Source organism: Entelurus aequoreus, linkage group LG26 (assembly GCF_033978785.1).
Source record: "Entelurus aequoreus isolate RoL-2023_Sb linkage group LG26, RoL_Eaeq_v1.1, whole genome shotgun sequence".
Lineage (NCBI taxonomy): Eukaryota > Metazoa > Chordata > Actinopteri > Syngnathiformes > Syngnathidae > Entelurus > Entelurus aequoreus.
This window is the reverse complement of record NC_084756.1, coordinates 25,086,270-25,105,094: the sequence shown is the minus strand read 5'-3', so window position 1 is coordinate 25,105,094 and position 18,825 is coordinate 25,086,270. Positions and strand designations below refer to the sequence as shown.

Here is an 18,825-nt window from a genome sequence, read left to right as displayed (position 1 = left end):
ATTTTGAGTTTCGAGTCCTTTCAAGTCCTTTTAACCACAGACTAATATTTTTACACAGATTGTGTATGCTTTTAAAACGCTGTATTTATTTAATAAAACAAGTGCATTTGAAATTGCAGGGGAAAAAAATAGTGCTGACATTGCACTTCATGATAGCACTATTAACCAGTCATTTTAATAGTTTAACTCATTCCTTTAGAGAATAAACACATTTGAAAAAACAAGTGCAACTTGCACAAAAGTGTTAACATTGTATTTCCATATTGCATTGTAACTAGTTCCACAGCAGTTTCTATCCTGTTCTTACCTTATCTCATTGATCTCATCTCATACTGTATGTGTGTTGATGTGTGCGTACACATGAAAAACATAACAAATACATGAACATAACAATGAACAGAGTTGTACTTTTTAGATGTCAGGGCCCTATGCAATATGTACACATATTCTTAATATAGTATACATTTTAACTGACCTTTATTTGACTATGTTTGTGTTTTTGTAGGTGGCTAAAATATGCGGTGCTGCTGGTCAGGTGTTTATATATGTTTATGTTGAAGTATTTGGCAGACGCTTTTATCCAAAGCGACATACACTACCGTTCAAAAGTTTGGGGTGACATGGAAATGTCCTTATTTTTGAAGGAAAAGCACTGTACTTTTCAATGAAGATAACTTTAAACTAGTCTTAACTTTACAGAAATACACTCTATACATTGCTAATGTGGTAAATGACTATTCTAGCTGCAAATGTCTGCTTTTTGGTGCAATATCTACATAGGTGTATAGAGGCCCATTTCCAGCAACTATCACTCCAGTGTTCTAATGGTACAATGTGTTTGCTCATTGGCTCAGAAGGCTAATTGATGATTAGAAAACCCTTGTGCAATCATGTTCACACATCTGAAAACACTTTAGCTCGTTACAGAAGCTACACAACTGACCTTCCTTTGAGCAGATTGACTTTCTGGAGCATCACATTTGTGGGCTCAATTAAACGCTCAAAATGGCCAGAAAAAGAAAACTTTCATCTGAAACTCGACAGTCTATTCTTGTTCTTAGAAATGGAGGCTATTCCACAAAATTGTTTGGGTGACCCAAAACTTTTGAACAGTAGTGTACATAAAAAATACATATAAAACAATCACTGTAAACATGATCATTTAAGGGAAGAATTTAATACAAAATATCAATACAAAGTGTCAAGACAGAATAAACTATCTGCTGCTGCAGCAACAGAGATACAGTCTATAAGATGTATAGATATCTAATGTAGTCATACATTGTTTATGTAGGATATACGCATGCATAACCTAATCATATTGTTTCTTCAACTTAAAAATAGCTGACCGTTTTTTCCCCCTTCTCTGGGATTATATTCCCAGTTTTGATCTCGGACGTCTGGTCACTTATAGCGTATAAGAATATTATATTACTGTTAAGCAAACTATGAATAATAAAACACGCCAAAACATGTGTCCTTTATCAAAGCTACACGTATGACAAAAAAGCGCGTGATAATCAGTGGTAATATATATTTTTTTAATATTTTAATTTTAAAAAGATATATATATTTTAGTTACTTTATTGAGTTTGCAACCCCCTGGCGCTGTTTTGTACTGTTTTTGTACTTATTTTGATTATTATTATTTCTCAATTGTTTGTAAATGTTGCAAATTATAAATAAAGGTTTATAAAATGAAAAAATAAAATAAAATAAATAAAAATGAAAAAAACATGAGCAGGACAGCAGTGTGAGTATCGCGCGTTCTGATTGGCCAGCAGCCACGGGCAGTTTACGTGGCGTCGACGAAGCCGTCCACACGCACCACAGCGCCCTCCCGCGTCGAGTGCGAGTTACTGCAGCGTGCTGGTTGTGTGACGTTGGCAGCTTGGTCCAGGTGTGCTGGGTCTTATCGCCGCCGGACTTGGGACACATCAGCCTTGGCGGCAGCGGAAACGTTTTCGACCTCAAGAGAGAGCGAGCGGAAGTTGCGTTTTCTTTTTTTTTCTTTTTTTTTTGCAGAAGTTGACGATGAGGAGCAGGCTTGTTTCCCCGCTGCTGCTTCTTCTCCTCGCTTTTAATAGCGGATTCGTGCGCGGCGACGACGAAGATGCATTGGAGGAGCTGCAGGTGGAGACCCTGGTGAGTGCTCAAATGTACGTGATTTACGTGCAGGCGTTGAACGCAACACTAAACCTTCTTTCTCCCGTTAGGCGAAACCCCAAAGTTGCTCCGTACTTTCCACGATGGGGGACACGTTGCACATCCACTACACGGTAAAACTGCATGTGGATCATATCAGTCACGTCTTTCATGTCGTCCTGCCTTCTAAGCACCATTATTGGAGCGTTTGATGGGAAGGCGACCCTTTTATTTGGCAAGTGAGGCCCAAAAACATGACATGCTAATGAGCTTTATTGGAGTGTGTGTGTGTGTGTGTGTGTGTGTGTGTGTGTGTGTGTGTGTGTGTGTGTGTGTGTGTGTGTGTGTGTGTGTGTGTGTGTGTGTGTGTGTGTGTGCGTGTGCGTGTGCGTGTGCGTGTGCGTGTGTGTGTGTAACTGCAGTGGCAATGCAACACGTCAGCAATAACACGGTCACTACTACATGCCAATTGTGTGTGTGTACTCCTTACTACATGCAGGCTGTGTGTGTGTGCTCCCTACTACATGCAAGCTGTGTGTGTACTCCCTACTACATGCCAATTGTGTGTGTGTACTCCTTACTACATGCAGGCTGTGTGTGTGTACTCCCTACTACATGCAGGCTGTGTGTGTGTGTACTAACTACTACATGCAAGCTGTGTGTGTGTACTCCCTACTACATGCAAGCTGTGTGTGTACTGCCTACTACATGCAAGCTGTGTGTGTACTCCCTACTACATGCAAGCTGTGTGTGTACTCCCTACTACATGCAAGCTGTGTGTGTACTCCCTACTACATGCAAGCTGTGTGTGTACTGCCTACTACATGCAAGCTGTGTGTGTACTCCCTACTACATGCAAGCTGTGTGTGTACTGCCTACTACATGCAGGCTGTGTGTGTGTACTCCCTACTACATGCAGGCTGTGTGTGTGTGTACTAACTACTACATGCAAGCTGTGTGTGTGTACTCCCTACTACATGCAAGCTGTGTGTGTACTGCCTACTACATGCAAGCTGTGTGTGTACTCCCTACTACATGCAAGCTGTGTGTGTACTCCCTACTACATGCAAGCTGTGTGTGTACTCCCTACTACATGCAAGCTGTGTGTGTACTGCCTACTACATGCAAGCTGTGTGTGTACTCCCTACTACATGCAAGCTGTGTGTGTACTGCCTACTACATGCAAGCTGTGTGTGTACTCCCTACTACATGCAAGCTGTGTGTGTACTGCCTACTACATGCAAGCTGTGTGTGTACTCCCTACTACATGCAAGCTGTGTGTGTACTCCCTACTACATGCAGGCTGTGTGTGTGTGTGTGTACTGCCTACTACATGCAAGCTGTGTGTGTGTACTCCCTACTACATGCAAGCTGTGTGTGTGTACTCCCTACTACAAGCAAGCTGTGTGTGTGTGTGTGTACTGCCTACTACATGCAAGCTGTGTGTGTGTACTCCGTACTACATGCAAGCTGTGTGTGTGTACTCCCTACTACATGCAAGCTGTGTGTGCGTGTGTGTGTACTCCCTACTACATGCAAGCTGTGTGTGTGTGTGTGTGTGTGTGTGTGTGTGTGTGTGTGTGTGTGTGTGTGTGTGTGTGTGTGTGTGTGTACTCCCTACTACATGCAAGCTGTGTGTGTGTACTCCCTACTACATGCAGGCTGTGTGTGTGTACTGTCTACTACATGCAGGCTGTGTGTGTGTGTGTGTGTACTGTCTACTACATGCAAGCTGTGTGTGTGTACTCCCTACTACATGCCGGCTGTGTGTGCATGTGTGTGTACGCACTACTACATGCAAGCTGTGTGTGTGTACTCACTACTACATGCAGGTTGTGTGTGTGTACTCCCTACTACATGCAAGCTGTGTGTGTGTACTCACTACTACATGCAGGTTGTGTGTGTGTACTCCCTACTACATGCAAGCTGTGTGTGTGTACTCACTACTACATGCAGGCTGTGTGTGTGTACTGTCTACTACATGCAGGCTGTGTGTGTGTGTGTGTGTACTGTCTACTACATGCAGGCTGTGTGTGTGTGTGTGTGTGTGTGTACTGTCTACTACATGCAGGCTGTGTGTGTGTGTGTGTGTACTCCCTACGACATGCAAGCTGTGTGTGTGTACTCACTACTACATGCAGGCTGTGTGTGTGTACTGTCTACTACATGCAGGCTGTGTGTGTGTGTACTGTCTACTACATGCAGGCTGTGTGTGTGTGTGTACTCCCTACGACATGCAAGCTGTGTGTGTGTACTCACTACTACATGCAGGCTGTGTGTATGTACTGTCTACGGCATGCAAGCTGTGTGTGTGTGTACTCCCTACTACATGCAAGCTGTGTGTGTATACTCCCTACTACATGCAAGCTGTGTGTGTGTACTCCCTACTACATGCAAGCTGTGTGTGCATGTGTGTGTACTCCCTACTACATGCAAGCTGTGTGTGTGTGTACTCCCTGCTACATGCAAGCTGTGTGTGTGTACTCCCTACTACATGCCGGCTGTGTGTGCATGTGTGTGTACTCCCTACTACATGCAAGCTGTGTGTGTGTGTACTCCCTGCTACATGCAAGCTGTGTGTGTGTACTCCCTACTACATGCCGGCTGTGTGTGCATGTGTGTGTACGCACTACTACATGCAAGCTGTGTGTGTGTACTCACTACTACATGCAGGCTGTGTGTGTGTACTGTCTACTACATGCAAGCTGTGTGTGTGTGTACTCCCTACGACATGCAGGCTGTGTGTGTGTACTGTCTACTACATGCAAGCTGTGTGTGTGTGTACTCCCTACGACATGCAAGCTGTGTGTGTGTACTCACTACTACATGCAGGCTGTGTGTGTGTACTGTCTACGGCATGCAAGCTGTGTGTGTGTACTCCCTACTACATGCAAGCTGTGTGTGTATACTCCCTACTACATGCAAGCTGTGTGTGTGTACTCCCTACTACATGCAAGCTGTGTGTGCATGTGTGTGTACTCCCTACTACATGCAAGCTGTGTGTGTGTGTGTACTCCCTGCTACATGCAAGCTGTGTGTGTGTACTCCCTACTACATACCGGCTGTGTGTGCATGTGTGTGTACTCCCTACTACATGCAAGCTGTGTGTGTGTACTCACTACTACATGCAGGCTGTGTGTGTGTACTGTCTACTACATGCAAGCTGTGTGTGTGTGTACTCCCTACGACATGCAAGCTGTGTGTGTGTACTCCCTACTACATGCAAGCTGTGTGTGTACTGTCTACGGCATGCAAGCTGTGTGTGTGTGTACTCCCTACTACATGCAGGCTGTGTGTGTGTACTGTCTACTACATGCAAGCTGTGTGTGTGTGTACTCCCTACGACATGCAAGCTGTGTGTGTGTACTCACTACTACATGCAAGCTGTGTGTGTACTGTCTACGGCATGCAAGCTGTGTGTGTGTACTCCCTACTACATGCAAGCTGTGTGTGTGTACACTCCCTACTACATGCAAGCTGTGTGTGTGTACTCCCTACTACATGCAAGGTGTGGGTGTACACTCCCTACTACATGCAAGGTGTGTGTGTGTACACTCCCTACTACATGCAAGGTGTGTGTGTGTACACTCCCTACTACATGCAAGCTGTGTGTGTACTCCCTACTACATGCAGGTTGTGTGTGTGTACTCCCTACTACATGCAGGTTGTGTGTGTGTACGCACTACTACATGCAGGTTGTGTGTGTGTACTCCCTACTACATGCAGGTTGTGTGTGTGTACGCACTACTACATGCAGGTTGTGTGTGTGTACTCCCTACTACATGCAGGTTGTGTGTGTGTACTCCCTACTACATGCAGGTTGTGTGTGTGTACTCCCTACTACATGCAGGTTGTGTGTGTGTACTCCCTACTACATGCAGGTTGTGTGTGTGTACTCCCTACTACATGCAGGTTGTGTGTGTGTACGCACTACAACAAACGTAGATGAATCGTGATTAATCACAGGAAATCGTCATTCCAATGGAGGCAAACAGGATGTGTGTCCGACACGAATAATCGCACGTCTTCCGAGTGGTAATCAAGCGTTTTCCCAACAGGGGAAGCTGATTGACGGCAAAGTGATCGACTCCTCGCTGTCCCGCGAGCCGCTGGTGGTCGAGCTGGGGAAGAGGACGGTGATATCGGGTGAGTAGACCTGTTGGATCGCGTCAAAATCGATGACCGGCATACGAACACATTTTGTCTCGCCAGGTCTGGAGCAGAGCTTGGTGGGCGTGTGTGAAGGGTGGGTAGAAAACTGCAACATAATCCAATCATTTTTGATTTAATGTTATTTATTTTATAATCGATGTTTATGAGTTTATTCAACATTTTTGTCTCCTTTTCCTTGTCGCAGGCAGAAAATCAAAGCCACTATTCCGTCTCACCTTGCATACGGGAAAAAAGGTTACCTTCCCACCATTCCAGGTAGACAACGCACACTTTTTACCCGTGTTCACCCAAAATGTTTAATTCATTCATCGTATGTTACTGTTGATTTGCCAATATTTTGATGGTTAATCCGAAGAAGCCCATTTGATGTTGTCTTACACTTAGAAAATCTTTATTGTCCCCGAGGGGCAATTTGGTTTGCAGCTGTAGTCATTAAAAACAAGGTTCAACAGTAAAAACGAGGTACAACAGTAAAAAACAAGGTACAACAGTAAAAACGAGGTACAACAGCAAAAACAAGGTACAACAGTAAAAACAAGGTACAACAGTAAAAACGAGGTACAACAGTAAAAACGAGGTACAACAGTAATAACGAGGTACGACAGTAAAAACGAGGTACAACTGTAAAAACGAGGTACAACAGTAAAAACAAGGTACAACAGTAAAAACGAGGTACAACAGTAAAAACGAGGTACAACAGTAAAAAACGAGGTACAACAGTAAAAAACGAGGTACAACAGTAAAAACAAGGTACAACAGTAAAAAACAAGGTACAACAGTAAAAAAACAAGGTACAACAGTAAAAAACAAGGTACAACAGTAAAAACGAGGTACAACAGCAAAAACAAGGTACAACAGTAAAAACAAGGTACAACAGTAAAAACGAGGTACAACAGTAAAAACGAGGTACAACAGTAAAAACGAGGTACGACAGTAATAACGAGGTACGACAGTAAAAACGAGGTACAACTGTAAAAACGAGGTACAACAGTAAAAACGAGGTACAACAGTAAAAACGAGGTACAACAGTAAAAACGAGGTACAACAGTAAAAAACGAGGTACAACAGTAAAAAACGAGGTACAACAGTAAAAACAAGGTACAACAGTAAAAAACAAGGTACAACAGTAAAAAACAAGGTACAACAGTAAAAACAAGGTACAACAGTAAAAACAAGGTACAACAGTAAAAACAAAGTACAACAGTAAAAACGAGGTACAACAGTAAAAACAAGGTACAACAGTAAAAACAAGGTACAACAGTAAAAACAAAGTACAACAGTAAAAACGAGGTACAACAGTAAAAAACGAGGTACAACAGCAAAAACAAGGTACAACAGTAAAAACAAGGTACAACAGTAAAAACGAGGTACAACAGTAAAAACGAGGTTCAACAGTAAAAACGAGGTACAACAGTAAAAACAAGGTTCAACAGTAAAAACGAGGTACAACAGTAAAAACGAGGTACAACAGTAAAAACGAGGTACAACAGTAATAACGAGGTACGACAGTAAAAACGAGGTACAACTGTAAAAACGAGGTACAACAGTAAAAACAAGGTACAACAGTAAAAACGAGGTACAACAGTAAAAACGAGGTACAACAGTAAAAAACAAGGTACAACAGTAAAAAACGAGGTACAACAGTAAAAACAAGGTACAACAGTAAAAAACAAGGTACAACAGTAAAAAACAAGGTACAACAGTAAAAAACAAGGTACAACAGTAAAAACAAGGTACAACAGTAAAAACAAGTTACAACAGTAAAAACAAAGTACAACAGTAAAAACAAGGTACAACAGTAAAAACGAGGTACAACAGTAAAAAACGAGGTACAACAGTAAAAACAAGGTAGAACAGCAAAAACAAGGTACAACAGTAAAAACAAGGTACAACAGTAAAAACGAGGTACAACAGTAAAAACGAGGTACAACAGTAAAAACAAGGTTCAACAGTAAAAACGAGGTACAACAGTAAAAACAAGGTTCAACAGTAAAAACGAGGTACAACAGTAAAAACGAGGTACAACAGTAAAAATTAGGTACAACAGTAAAAAACAAGGTACAACAGTAAAAACAAGGTACAACAGTAAAAAACAAGGTACAACAGTAAAAAACAAGGTACAACAGTAAAAAACGAGGTACAACAGTAAAAACAAGGTACAAATACATACAACATACAAACCATCATGAAGGCATTGAGCTAAAAACTAAAAACATTTGTAATACAATAAAAACGAATCATCACACGTCGCTTCCCACTAAAGTGAGTGCATAGCAGCTAAGCTTGTTTAAGAAGCTCATTTTTTGTCGTCTTTAGGCGACGCCAGCCTGGAGTTTGAGGTGGAGGTGATGTCGCTGACTCAGCAGACGCCATGGCAGAAGATGGTCAACGACGTGTTCCCACTGGTGTGTCTGGCCCTGGTGCCCACCTTGCTCGGCCTGGTGGGACTGTACCTCTACAACAAGGCCCAAGACCAGAAAGGCGGCAAAAAGAAGGCAAAGGACAAGAAGAGCAAGAAGAAATAAGGCCGGGGCAAAGAACTATTTAAATAAAAAAATGTTAAAAGTCCTGGTGTCATTTATTTGTCGTCTGTTGTGTCTTGTAGAAAACATACAAGTAATGGAGCAGCTCATAAACACTGTTTGTCCCCAAACACAAATAATTGTCTTTTTTTTTGGAACATTCTTCTTTTATTCTTGCTTAAATAAATAAAAAATAAAAATTAAAAAAATAAATGTATATATATATATATACAAAAAATAATAATTATATATATATATATATATATATATATATATATATATATATATATATATATATATATATATATATATATATATATATATATATATATATATATATATTTTTTTTTTAGGCCTGACTTTTGACCCGTGTGTCCTCAAACGGTTCAAATTAAATTGTGATATCCAATCCTCAAGCATGGGTGGTTCTTTTTATTCTTTAAGTTATATTTTGAACATGCACACAGGTAAACCCAGCAGGCACAAGACATTGATACAACGTTGATTATACGTACGTGTCCTTTAAAGATCACTTTGCAACAACGTATTTGTAAATTGGGACAAGGTTTATGTCCCGACGTTGGATCCACGTTGTTGGTTGGGAAATGACCAAATTTTAATGGTCAAATCAACATCAGAACCTGACATTGAATAAACGTCGTCAAGAGGCATGTTGTTTCAACGTTGTGTTTGTGTTGTAGAATATTGGTTGGGAAATTATCAAATTTTAATGGTCAAATCAACGTCAGAACCTGACATTGAATAAACGTCAAGAGGCATGTTGGCGTGGTTTGTTCTCCCGTGGTGCAAATGATTTGGACCAGACATGGCGTGAAGGTGAATACGTATTTAATTTTAACACTCAAAAAAAGGAATAAACAAAAGGCATGCACAAGGGCGGAAGTACAATACTTGGCTATAAAAACAAAAACTTGCACAAAGGCAGAACTATGGACATAAAACAAAACTTGCAAACTATGGCATGAATAAAGAAAACTTACTTGGACGAGAAAAGGGCATGAAAAAGAGCAGCATGGCTCATAAGGGTGTGTAGAGAGTGTGATGTCGCCAGGCTGACTTCCTGGCAACAATGGGCTTAAATAATAGTGACATGATTAGTGAAAACAGGTGCGTGGCATGACAGGTGAGAACTAATGGGTTGCTATGGTGACAAAACAAACAAAAGTGCACAAAGAGTCCAAAAACAAAACCGAACATGACTAAAAAAAAACATGATCACACAGACATGACAGTTTCAACGTTGTATTTGTGTTATAGAATATTGGTTGGGAAATGACCAAAATTCAATGGTCAAATCAACGTCAGAACCCAACATTGATTAAACGTTGTCAAACAGCATGTTGTTTCAACGTTGTATTTGTGCTATAGAATATTGGTGGGGAAATTACAAAATGTCAATGGTCAAATTAACGTCACAACCCGACATTGATTAAACCGTTGTCAAAAAGCATGTTGTTTCAACGTTGTATTTGTGTTGTAGAATTTTGGTTGGGAAATGACCAAAATTCAATGGTCAAATCAACTCCATCATTTTTGGTGATTACTGTGATAACTGTGGGTATTTGTACTTTATTTATAATAGTTACAATATTTAGCAGTGGCACTATGATAATAGCACTACTTTTTCTGCGGGTTGATTCGTAGAGTGAGACAACTACGTCTGGTTGTGCACATGCGCGCACTAGCCATATTCTTCCGCCTTAACAAATATTAAATACATTTGTTTTGCGTGTAATAGTATGTAATTCATATATAATACGTAACATAAATATATAAATATTCTAAAATAAAACATAAAACGTGTTTTATTTACGTTTGTAAAAATAAAAAATAAAATGGTGGAGCGGAAATAGACTATTTTTCGCCGTGCAACCTCTTCCGGTCCTCTTTCCAGCTTCCCGTGCAAAATGGTGAGTCCTCCCGAACAGTCGTCGTTGGCCTTAAACGAAATAAAACCATGTTTTTCGAGTTATGACAGCAGGTTAACCCGTCCTTGTGTACAATATGACAATGTTCTCGCGTAGTGTGTCAATATTGTTGTTGGAAGTCACATGAAACGTTTATAAAGGTGTCCGGGCCTAAATGCTAGCTGTTAGCAACCTAGCAGTGCCTCCATGTGTTCCAGTCAGCTACCGCTCTCTGTCAAAGATACTATCTAGACCTATTTAGCACATTTCTATCATTGTATGTAAGATTTAGGCTTAAAAAATTAAATGTTATTGTTGAAAATGAAACGACATTTAGCTTATTTAAGTCACAACTGTCGGTCATGGTGACATCGTAACGAGCATAGTTGCGTCGATTGACCGATAAAAGTCAATGTTAATTTGCAATTGGGTTATAATGAAGAGCGGTGATGTTTAATCTTGTGCTTAATTTACCTGTTTAGTTTGAGTAATAATTTTATATCCCTAATTTGTCCGATTTGCTTATTGACCCTAATATGAAACGATTCAAGACTATGTAGGTCTATCCTAGACAAATGTAAATACTATATTGGCAAAGGATCGACATTGAAATGACAGTAAATACCACTTTTTTTATATACCCTGAATTAGTGTCACCATTTTGTTGGTACCGGTACCAAAATATAAATAAAAGGGACCACAAAAAATGTCATTATTGGCTTTATTTTAACAAAACAATCTTAGGGTACATTAAACATATGTTTATTATTGCAAGTTTGTCCTTAAATAAAATAGTGAACATACTAGACAACTTATCTTTTAGTAGTAAGTGAGCAAACAAAGGCTCCTATTTAGTCTGCTGACGTATGCAGTAACATATTGTGTCATTTATACACCTATTATTAGGGACAATTGGTAGAAAATGAATTATTAATCTACTTGTTCATTTACTGTTAATATTTGGTTATTTTCTCTTGAACATTTATCATTTAACATGTTATGTCTACACTTCTGTTAAAATGTAATAATCACTTATTCTTCTGTTGTTTGATACTTAACATTAGTTTTGGATGATACCACAAATTTAGACAAGGTTTTTTGTAGCACAAAGGATTGGGACAAGTTTGGGGAGATCTGGACAAGGTGGGCTGGCCAACTTGACACTATCTGCTGTCTTTTTGCATGTAGACTAAGAAGAGAAGGAATAACGGTCGTGCCAAGAAGGGCCGTGGGCACGTGCAGCCCATCCGCTGCACCAACTGTGCCCGCTGTGTGCCCAAGGACAAGGCCATCAAGAAGTTTGTCATCAGGAACATCGTGGAGGCTGCGGCCGTGAGGGACATCTCTGAGGCCAGCGTCTTTGACTGTAAGTGGAAGCTGCAAATCTCAACAACCTTTTTTTGGATTCCTGGCTTGAACCACGTTTATTTTGTTTCCCTGTGCAGCCTACGTTCTGCCCAAGCTCTACGTGAAGCTGCACTACTGTGTCAGCTGCGCCATCCACAGCAAAGTGGTGAGGAACCGCTCCTGTGAGGCCAGGAAAGATCGCACACCGCCACCCAGGTTCAGGCCCAACGTGAGTAGCACACGCAGCAGCGCCCGTTTCCTTTCACGTCTGACACTGGTTTTATTCCCTCTTAGGCCGGTGCCCCGAGAGCTCCTCCTAAGCCCATGTAAATCACAGGCTTTATGTTTGAGGAATAAACTTTACCAACATGTTCAAATTGTTGTTTTCCATTCTTCTGAGCTGCGAGTTAAATAAGAGCAGAAGACCGGAGGTGTTGACTATTTTATTTGGAGCAAATGTTTACAGTACAAGGTTGCATGTAGGAGTTAAAGTGACTTCTGGAGGAGGCTTAGAAAAAGCACATTAAGATGCAGCGGAACATGGACAACTGGGATTCATGTAGTACACAAAGGCAAATATATTTCAACACTTAAAGCCAGAAAAGGTGTGCAGGGAGTTGACCATATTTTTCCGAGTATAAGTCGCTCCGGAGTATAAGTTGGAGTATAATAAAGAAGGAAAAAAACATATAAGTTGTGCAGTGCTAATAAAAAATTGAGTCGTTCAATCTTTTCAGACGAATAAAAGTGAAATTCATTGTAAAAGCGTCACAACAAATAAACTGCACCGATTCGGTGCAGTTTATGTTACGTTAACATACCAGTTGGTTATTTATGCCTCATATAACGTACACTTATTCAGCCTGTTGTTCACTATTCTTTAGACATTTTAAATTGCCTTTCAAATGTCTATTCTTGCTGTTGGCTTTTAGCAAATACATTTCCCCCCAAAAGTGCGACTTCTATATGTTTTTTTCCTTCTTTATTATGCATTTTTGGCCGGTGCGACTTACACTCTGAAAAATACGGGTACGCAGAAATGATACGGTTGGTAAGTTAATGCCAATTAAAACCCACCGCTCACAAAAAGAGAATTTCAGGATGAAGCTAAAATGCATTTTAACATTTACATTTCAGTACTTTTTGCACAACTTGCAGTGCATCCGAAAAGTATTCACACCACATTTTTGTAATAAATTAATTTTTGTCCTCAAAATTCTAACCCCCCATTAATGACAATGTGAAAAAGTTAGTTTTTCTTGACATTTTTGCATATTTATTCAGAATAAAAACAAACATAAGTATTCACAGCCTTTGCCATGAAACTCAATTGGGAGTCCACCTGTGGTAAATTCAGTTGATTGGACATGATTTTGGAACGTCACACACCTGTTTTATATATATGAGGTTCCACACTTGGAGAAGAAGCATCAAGTCAATGGAATTGTCTGGAGGCACAAATCTGGGAAAGGGTCCAGAAAAGTATCTGCTGCCTTGAAGGTCCCAATGAGCACTGTGGCCTCCCATCATCCTTAAATGGAAGAAGTTTGGAACCACCAGGACTCTTCCTGGACCTGGACCGACTGTCTTAACCTGAGCGATCTGCGAAAGACGGACCCTAGTCAGGTAAGTGACTAAGAACCAGATGCTCACTCTTGTTGGAGCTTTCTTTGTGGAGAGAGGAGAACCTTCCAGAATCCACCAATCAGGCCTCTTTGGCAGAGCGGTCAGACGGAAGCCATTTCTCAGTAAAAAAGTTAGCCAAAATGCACCTGAAAGACTCTCAGACCAGGACAAACTCAAATTCTCGGGTCTGATGAGACCAGAGGAAAGCAGGTCGATACCATCCTTACGGCTGTGGGGATGTTTTTCAGCGGCAGGAACTGGGAGATGAGTCAGGATAGAGGGAAAGATGAATGCAGCAATGTACAGAGACATCCTGGAGGAAAGCCGACGCTTCCCACCCAACTTGATGGGAGCTTGAGAGGTGCTGCGTAGATGAACGGGCAAAACTGCCAAATATAGGCATCGTGTTCAAAAAATAATTGAGGCTGTGTTTATATAGCACTTTTCTCTAGTGACTCAAAGCGCTTTACATAGTGAAACCCAACATCTAAGTTACATTTAAAGCAGTGTGGGTGGCACTGGGAGCAGGCGGGTAAAGTGTCTTGCCCAAGGACACGACGGCAGGGACTAGGACGGCGGAGGCGGGAATCGAACCTGGATCCCTCAAGTCGCTGGTACGGCCACTCTACCAACCGAGCAATGCCGCAGTATTGAGCAAAGGCTGTGAATAAATATGCACGTGACTTACTTTTATTTTTAATGCAATTCTAAGAAGACCTTTTTCATGTTGTCATTACAGGGAATTGTGTGGAATTTTGAGGGCAAAAATGAATTTGTTCCATTTTGGAATAAGGCTGTAACGATGTGGGAAAAGGGAATACTTTCCAGATGAAGAGCTTGGAACTGGCGTGAAAACAGTCCTCGTCATCACGCTGTTTGCTCCATCTTGATTCTTATGGAGTACACAACTGTTTTTAAATGCTGGGACAACAATATTTGTTTAAAAAAAAATAAAAAATCAGCCGTTGCACATTTGTACGGAGCCCCTAAAGGGACATGGGGGGGACATTTTTTTAAATAATTTTTGTATTTTAAAAAAAAAAATTTTAGACACGTTTCTCGTGCGCACGAGAAACTTTTTATAGTTGTAAAACATTTTAAAAATTATACGTTTTTTTGTTTGTTTGTTTTTTAGACATGTATCTCGTGCGCACGAGATACATGTCTAAAAAAAAAATTTTCAAAATAAAAATTCTACATTTTTTATTTTTATAACTTTATAAAAAGTTTCTTGTGCACACGAGTTACATGTCTAAAAAACAAAATGCAAAAATTATTTAAAAACATTTTTTTTTTTAGAACTTTAAACAATTTTTTCGTGCACACGAGATAAACGTCTAAAAAAAAAAATGCAAAAATTATAAACCAATTTTTTTTTAATAACTTTATAAAGTTTCTTGTGCACATGAGAAACTTTCATGTGTAAAAAAAAAAAAAATGTATACATTTTTAAAAAATGTTTTTATAACTTTATAAAAAGTTCCTGGTGCACACGAGAGTTTCTCGTGTGCACAAGATCGTTTCTGGTGCGCACGAGATACATGTCTAAAAAAACAAAAAAATTATAAACATTTTTTTATAACTTTATAAAAAGTTTCTACACACAAAGATACATGTCTTAAAAACAAACAAACAAAAAAACGTATAATTTTTAAATTTTTTCATAACTATAAAAAGTTTACGTGTCTAAAAAACGCAAAAATTATAAACATTTTTTTAATTTTTTTATAAAGTTTCTCATGCGCACGAGATACGGGTCTAAAAAACGCAAAAATTATAAACATTTTTTAAATTTTTTTATAAAGTTTCTCATGCGCACGAGAAACTTTTTATAGTTTTTTAAAAAATTATAAGTTTTTTTGTTTGTTTTTAGACATGTATCTCGTGCGCACGAGATACATGTCTAAAAAATAATTTTTCAAAATAAAAATAAAAATTCTACGTTTTTTATTTTTATAACTTTATAAAAAAGTTTCTTGTGCACACGAGTTACATGTCTAAAAAACAAAATGCAAAAATTATTTTAAAAATAAATTTTTTTAGAACTTTAAAAAAAATGTTCGTGCGCACGAGATAAACATTTTTTTAAAAAAATGCAAAAATTATAAACCAATTTTCTTAAAATAAATTTATAAAGTTTCTTGTGCACACGAGAAACTTTCATGCATGTGTAAAAAAAAAAAAAAAGTATACATTTAAAAAAAATGTTTTTATAACTTTATAAAAAGTTCCTGGTGCACACTCTCGTGTGCACAAGATCGTTTCTGGTGCGCACGAGATACATGTCTAAAAAAACAAAAAAATTATAAACATTTTTTTTATAACTTTATAAAAAGTTTCTACACACAAAGATACATGTCCTAAAAACAAACAAACAAAAAAAAGTATAATTTTTTAAAAAATTTATAACTATAAAAAGTTTCTCGTGCGCACGAGATACGTGTCTAAAAAACGCAAAAATTATAAACATTTTTTAAATTTTTTTATAAAGTTTCTCATGCGCACGAGAAACTTTTTATAGTTATAAAATTTTTTAAAAATGATACGTTTTTTTGTTTGTTTGTTTTTAAGACATGTATCTCATGCGCACGAGATACATGTCTAAAAAAATGTTTTTCAAAATAAAAATAAAAATTCTATATTTTTTATTTTTATAACTTTATAAAAAGTTTATTGTGCACACGAGTTACATGTCTAAAAAACAAAATGCAAAAATTATTAAAAAAATATAAATTTTTAGAACTTTAACATTTTTTTTCGTGCGCACGAGATAAACGTCTAAAAAAAAAAATGCAAAAATTATAAACCAATTTTTTTTTAATAACTTTATAAAGTTTCTTGTGCACACGAGAAACTTTCATACATGTGTAAAAAAAAAAAAAAAGTATACATTTTTAAAAAATGTTTTTATAACTTTATAAAAAGTTCCTGGTGCACACGAGAGTTTCTCGTGTGCACAAGATCGTTTCTGGTGCGCACGAGATACATGTCTAAAAAAACAAAAAAATTATAAACATTTAAAAAAAAATTTTTTTTTATAAAAAGTTTCTACACAAAGATACATGTCTTAAAAACAAACAAACAAAAAAACGTATAATTTTTTAGTTTTTTTATAACTATAAAAAGTTTCTCGTGCGCACGAGATACATGTCTAAAAAACGCAAAAATTATAAACATTTTTAAAAAATTTTAATAAAGTTTCTCATGCGCACGAGATACGGGTCTAAAAAACGCAAAAATTATAAACATTTTTTAAATTTTTTCATAAAGTTTCTCATGCGCACGAGAAACTTTTTATAGTTATAAAAAAAATTAAAAATTATACGTTTTTTTGTTTGTTTGTTTTTAAGACATGTATCTCGTGCACACGAGATGTCTAAAAAAAAAATTTAGACATTCTACATTTTTTATTTTTATAGCTTTATAAAAAGTTTATTGTGCACATGAGTTACATGTCTAAAAAACAAAATGCAAAAATTATTTAAAAATTTTTTTTTTTTACAACTTTAAAATTTTTTTTCGTGCGCACGAGATAAACGTCTAAAAAAAATGCAAAAATTATAAACCAATTTTTTTTTTATAACTTTATAAAGTTTCTTGTGCACACGAGAAACTTTCATACATGTGTAAAAAACAAAAAAAAATGTATACATTTAAAAAAAAAAGTTTTTATAACTTTATAAAAAGTTCCTGGTGCACACGAGAGTTTCTCGTGTGCACAAGATCGTTTCTGGTGCGCACGAGATACATGTCTAAAAAAACAAAAAAATTATAAACATTTTTTTTATAACTTTATAAAAAGTTTCTACACACAAAGATACATGTCCTAAAAACAAACAAACAAAAAAAAGTATAATTTTTAAATTTTTTTATAACTATAAAAAGTTTCTGGTGCGCACGAGATACGTGTCTAAAAAACGCAAAAATTATAAAAAAATTTTTAATTTTTTTATAACTTTTTAAAGTTTCTCGTGCGCATGAGATACGTGTCTAAAAATAAATAAATAAATAAATTATACATACATTTTTTGTATAACTTTATAGAAAGTTTCTCATACGCACGAGATCGTTTCTCGTGGGCACGAGATACTTGTCTAAAAAAATATATATATATAAAAAATATTTTTTTTTATAACTTTATAAAGTTTCTTGTGCACACGAGATACATGTCTAAAAAAAAAAAACATTTAAATTTCTTTTTTTTATAACTTTATAAAAAGTTTGTCGTGCGCACGAGTTTCTCGTGCTTCTGGTGCGCACGAGATACATGTCTAAAAAAAATTTAAAAAAATAAATACAAAAATTCCCCCATGTCCCTTTTTAGGGGCTCCGTACAGTTGTGACGGTGGTGTGTTAGAATCCTGTACAGTTGTGACGGTGGTGTGTTAGAATCCTGTACAGTTGTGACGGTGGTGTGTTAGAATCCTGTACAGTTGTGACGGTGGTGTGTTAGAATCCTGTACAGTTGTGACTGTGGTGTGTTAGAATCCTGTACAGTTGTGACGGTGGTGTGTTAGAATCCTGTACAGTTGTGACGGTGGTGTGTTAGAATCCTGTACAGTTGTGACTGTGGTGTGTTAGAATCCTGTACAGTTGTGACTGTGGTGTGTTAGAATCCTGTACAGTTGTGACGGTGGTGTGTTAGAATCCTGTACAGTTGTGACTGTGGTGTGTTAGAATCCTGTACAGTTGTGACGGTGGTGTGTTAGAATCCTATCAACACAACACACACATTCTGGCCCAACACCAAGACTAAAGTCTGCGATGGTACAAAGTGGAATGAGTAGAAACATAGCAACCAGCAGAACAACAGGAAATAGAAAAGATGGAATGAAAATAGTTTTGGGATTATTTCCGACAGAATCCCAAAAAGAAAGAAAAATAATCATCTTCTGCGTGATCTACAGCTAAAGGAACGAAGCGGGAGTGGCCTTGGGGGGAAAATCTGGACCAAAACTGATTGTCTTTACGTGAAAAGTGTGTGACATTTCACCCCAAAACTTGTTTGTGAGTGGAGTTTCATTTAGTTAGTTGCTGGGACTTCAAGCAGGGCTGTCCAAACTAGGGCTGGTGGGCGTGTCAAC

At 38.0% G+C, this 18,825-nt stretch overlaps 2 protein-coding genes across 2 annotated transcripts; both read left to right on the top strand.

The window, feature by feature from the left end:
- The first annotated feature begins 1,866 nt into the window (after positions 1-1,866).
- On the top strand, positions 1,867-8,894 carry fkbp11 (FKBP prolyl isomerase 11). The gene is made up of 6 exons (XM_062037464.1): positions 1,867-2,145; positions 2,217-2,279; positions 6,204-6,291; positions 6,358-6,391; positions 6,503-6,573; positions 8,635-8,894. Exons 1-6 carry the CDS (start codon positions 2,035-2,037, stop codon positions 8,841-8,843), a joined length of 576 nt encoding a protein of 191 aa, XP_061893448.1. The 5' UTR covers positions 1,867-2,034; the 3' UTR covers positions 8,844-8,894.
- A 1,718-nt stretch (positions 8,895-10,612) lies between these two features.
- Positions 10,613-12,492, top strand: LOC133643463 (small ribosomal subunit protein eS26). Its single transcript, XM_062038064.1, has 4 exons — positions 10,613-10,771; positions 11,957-12,134; positions 12,214-12,344; positions 12,410-12,492. Exons 1-4 carry the CDS (start codon positions 10,769-10,771, stop codon positions 12,443-12,445), a joined length of 348 nt encoding a protein of 115 aa, XP_061894048.1. The 5' UTR covers positions 10,613-10,768; the 3' UTR covers positions 12,446-12,492.
- Positions 12,493-18,825: the final 6,333 nt, after the last annotated feature.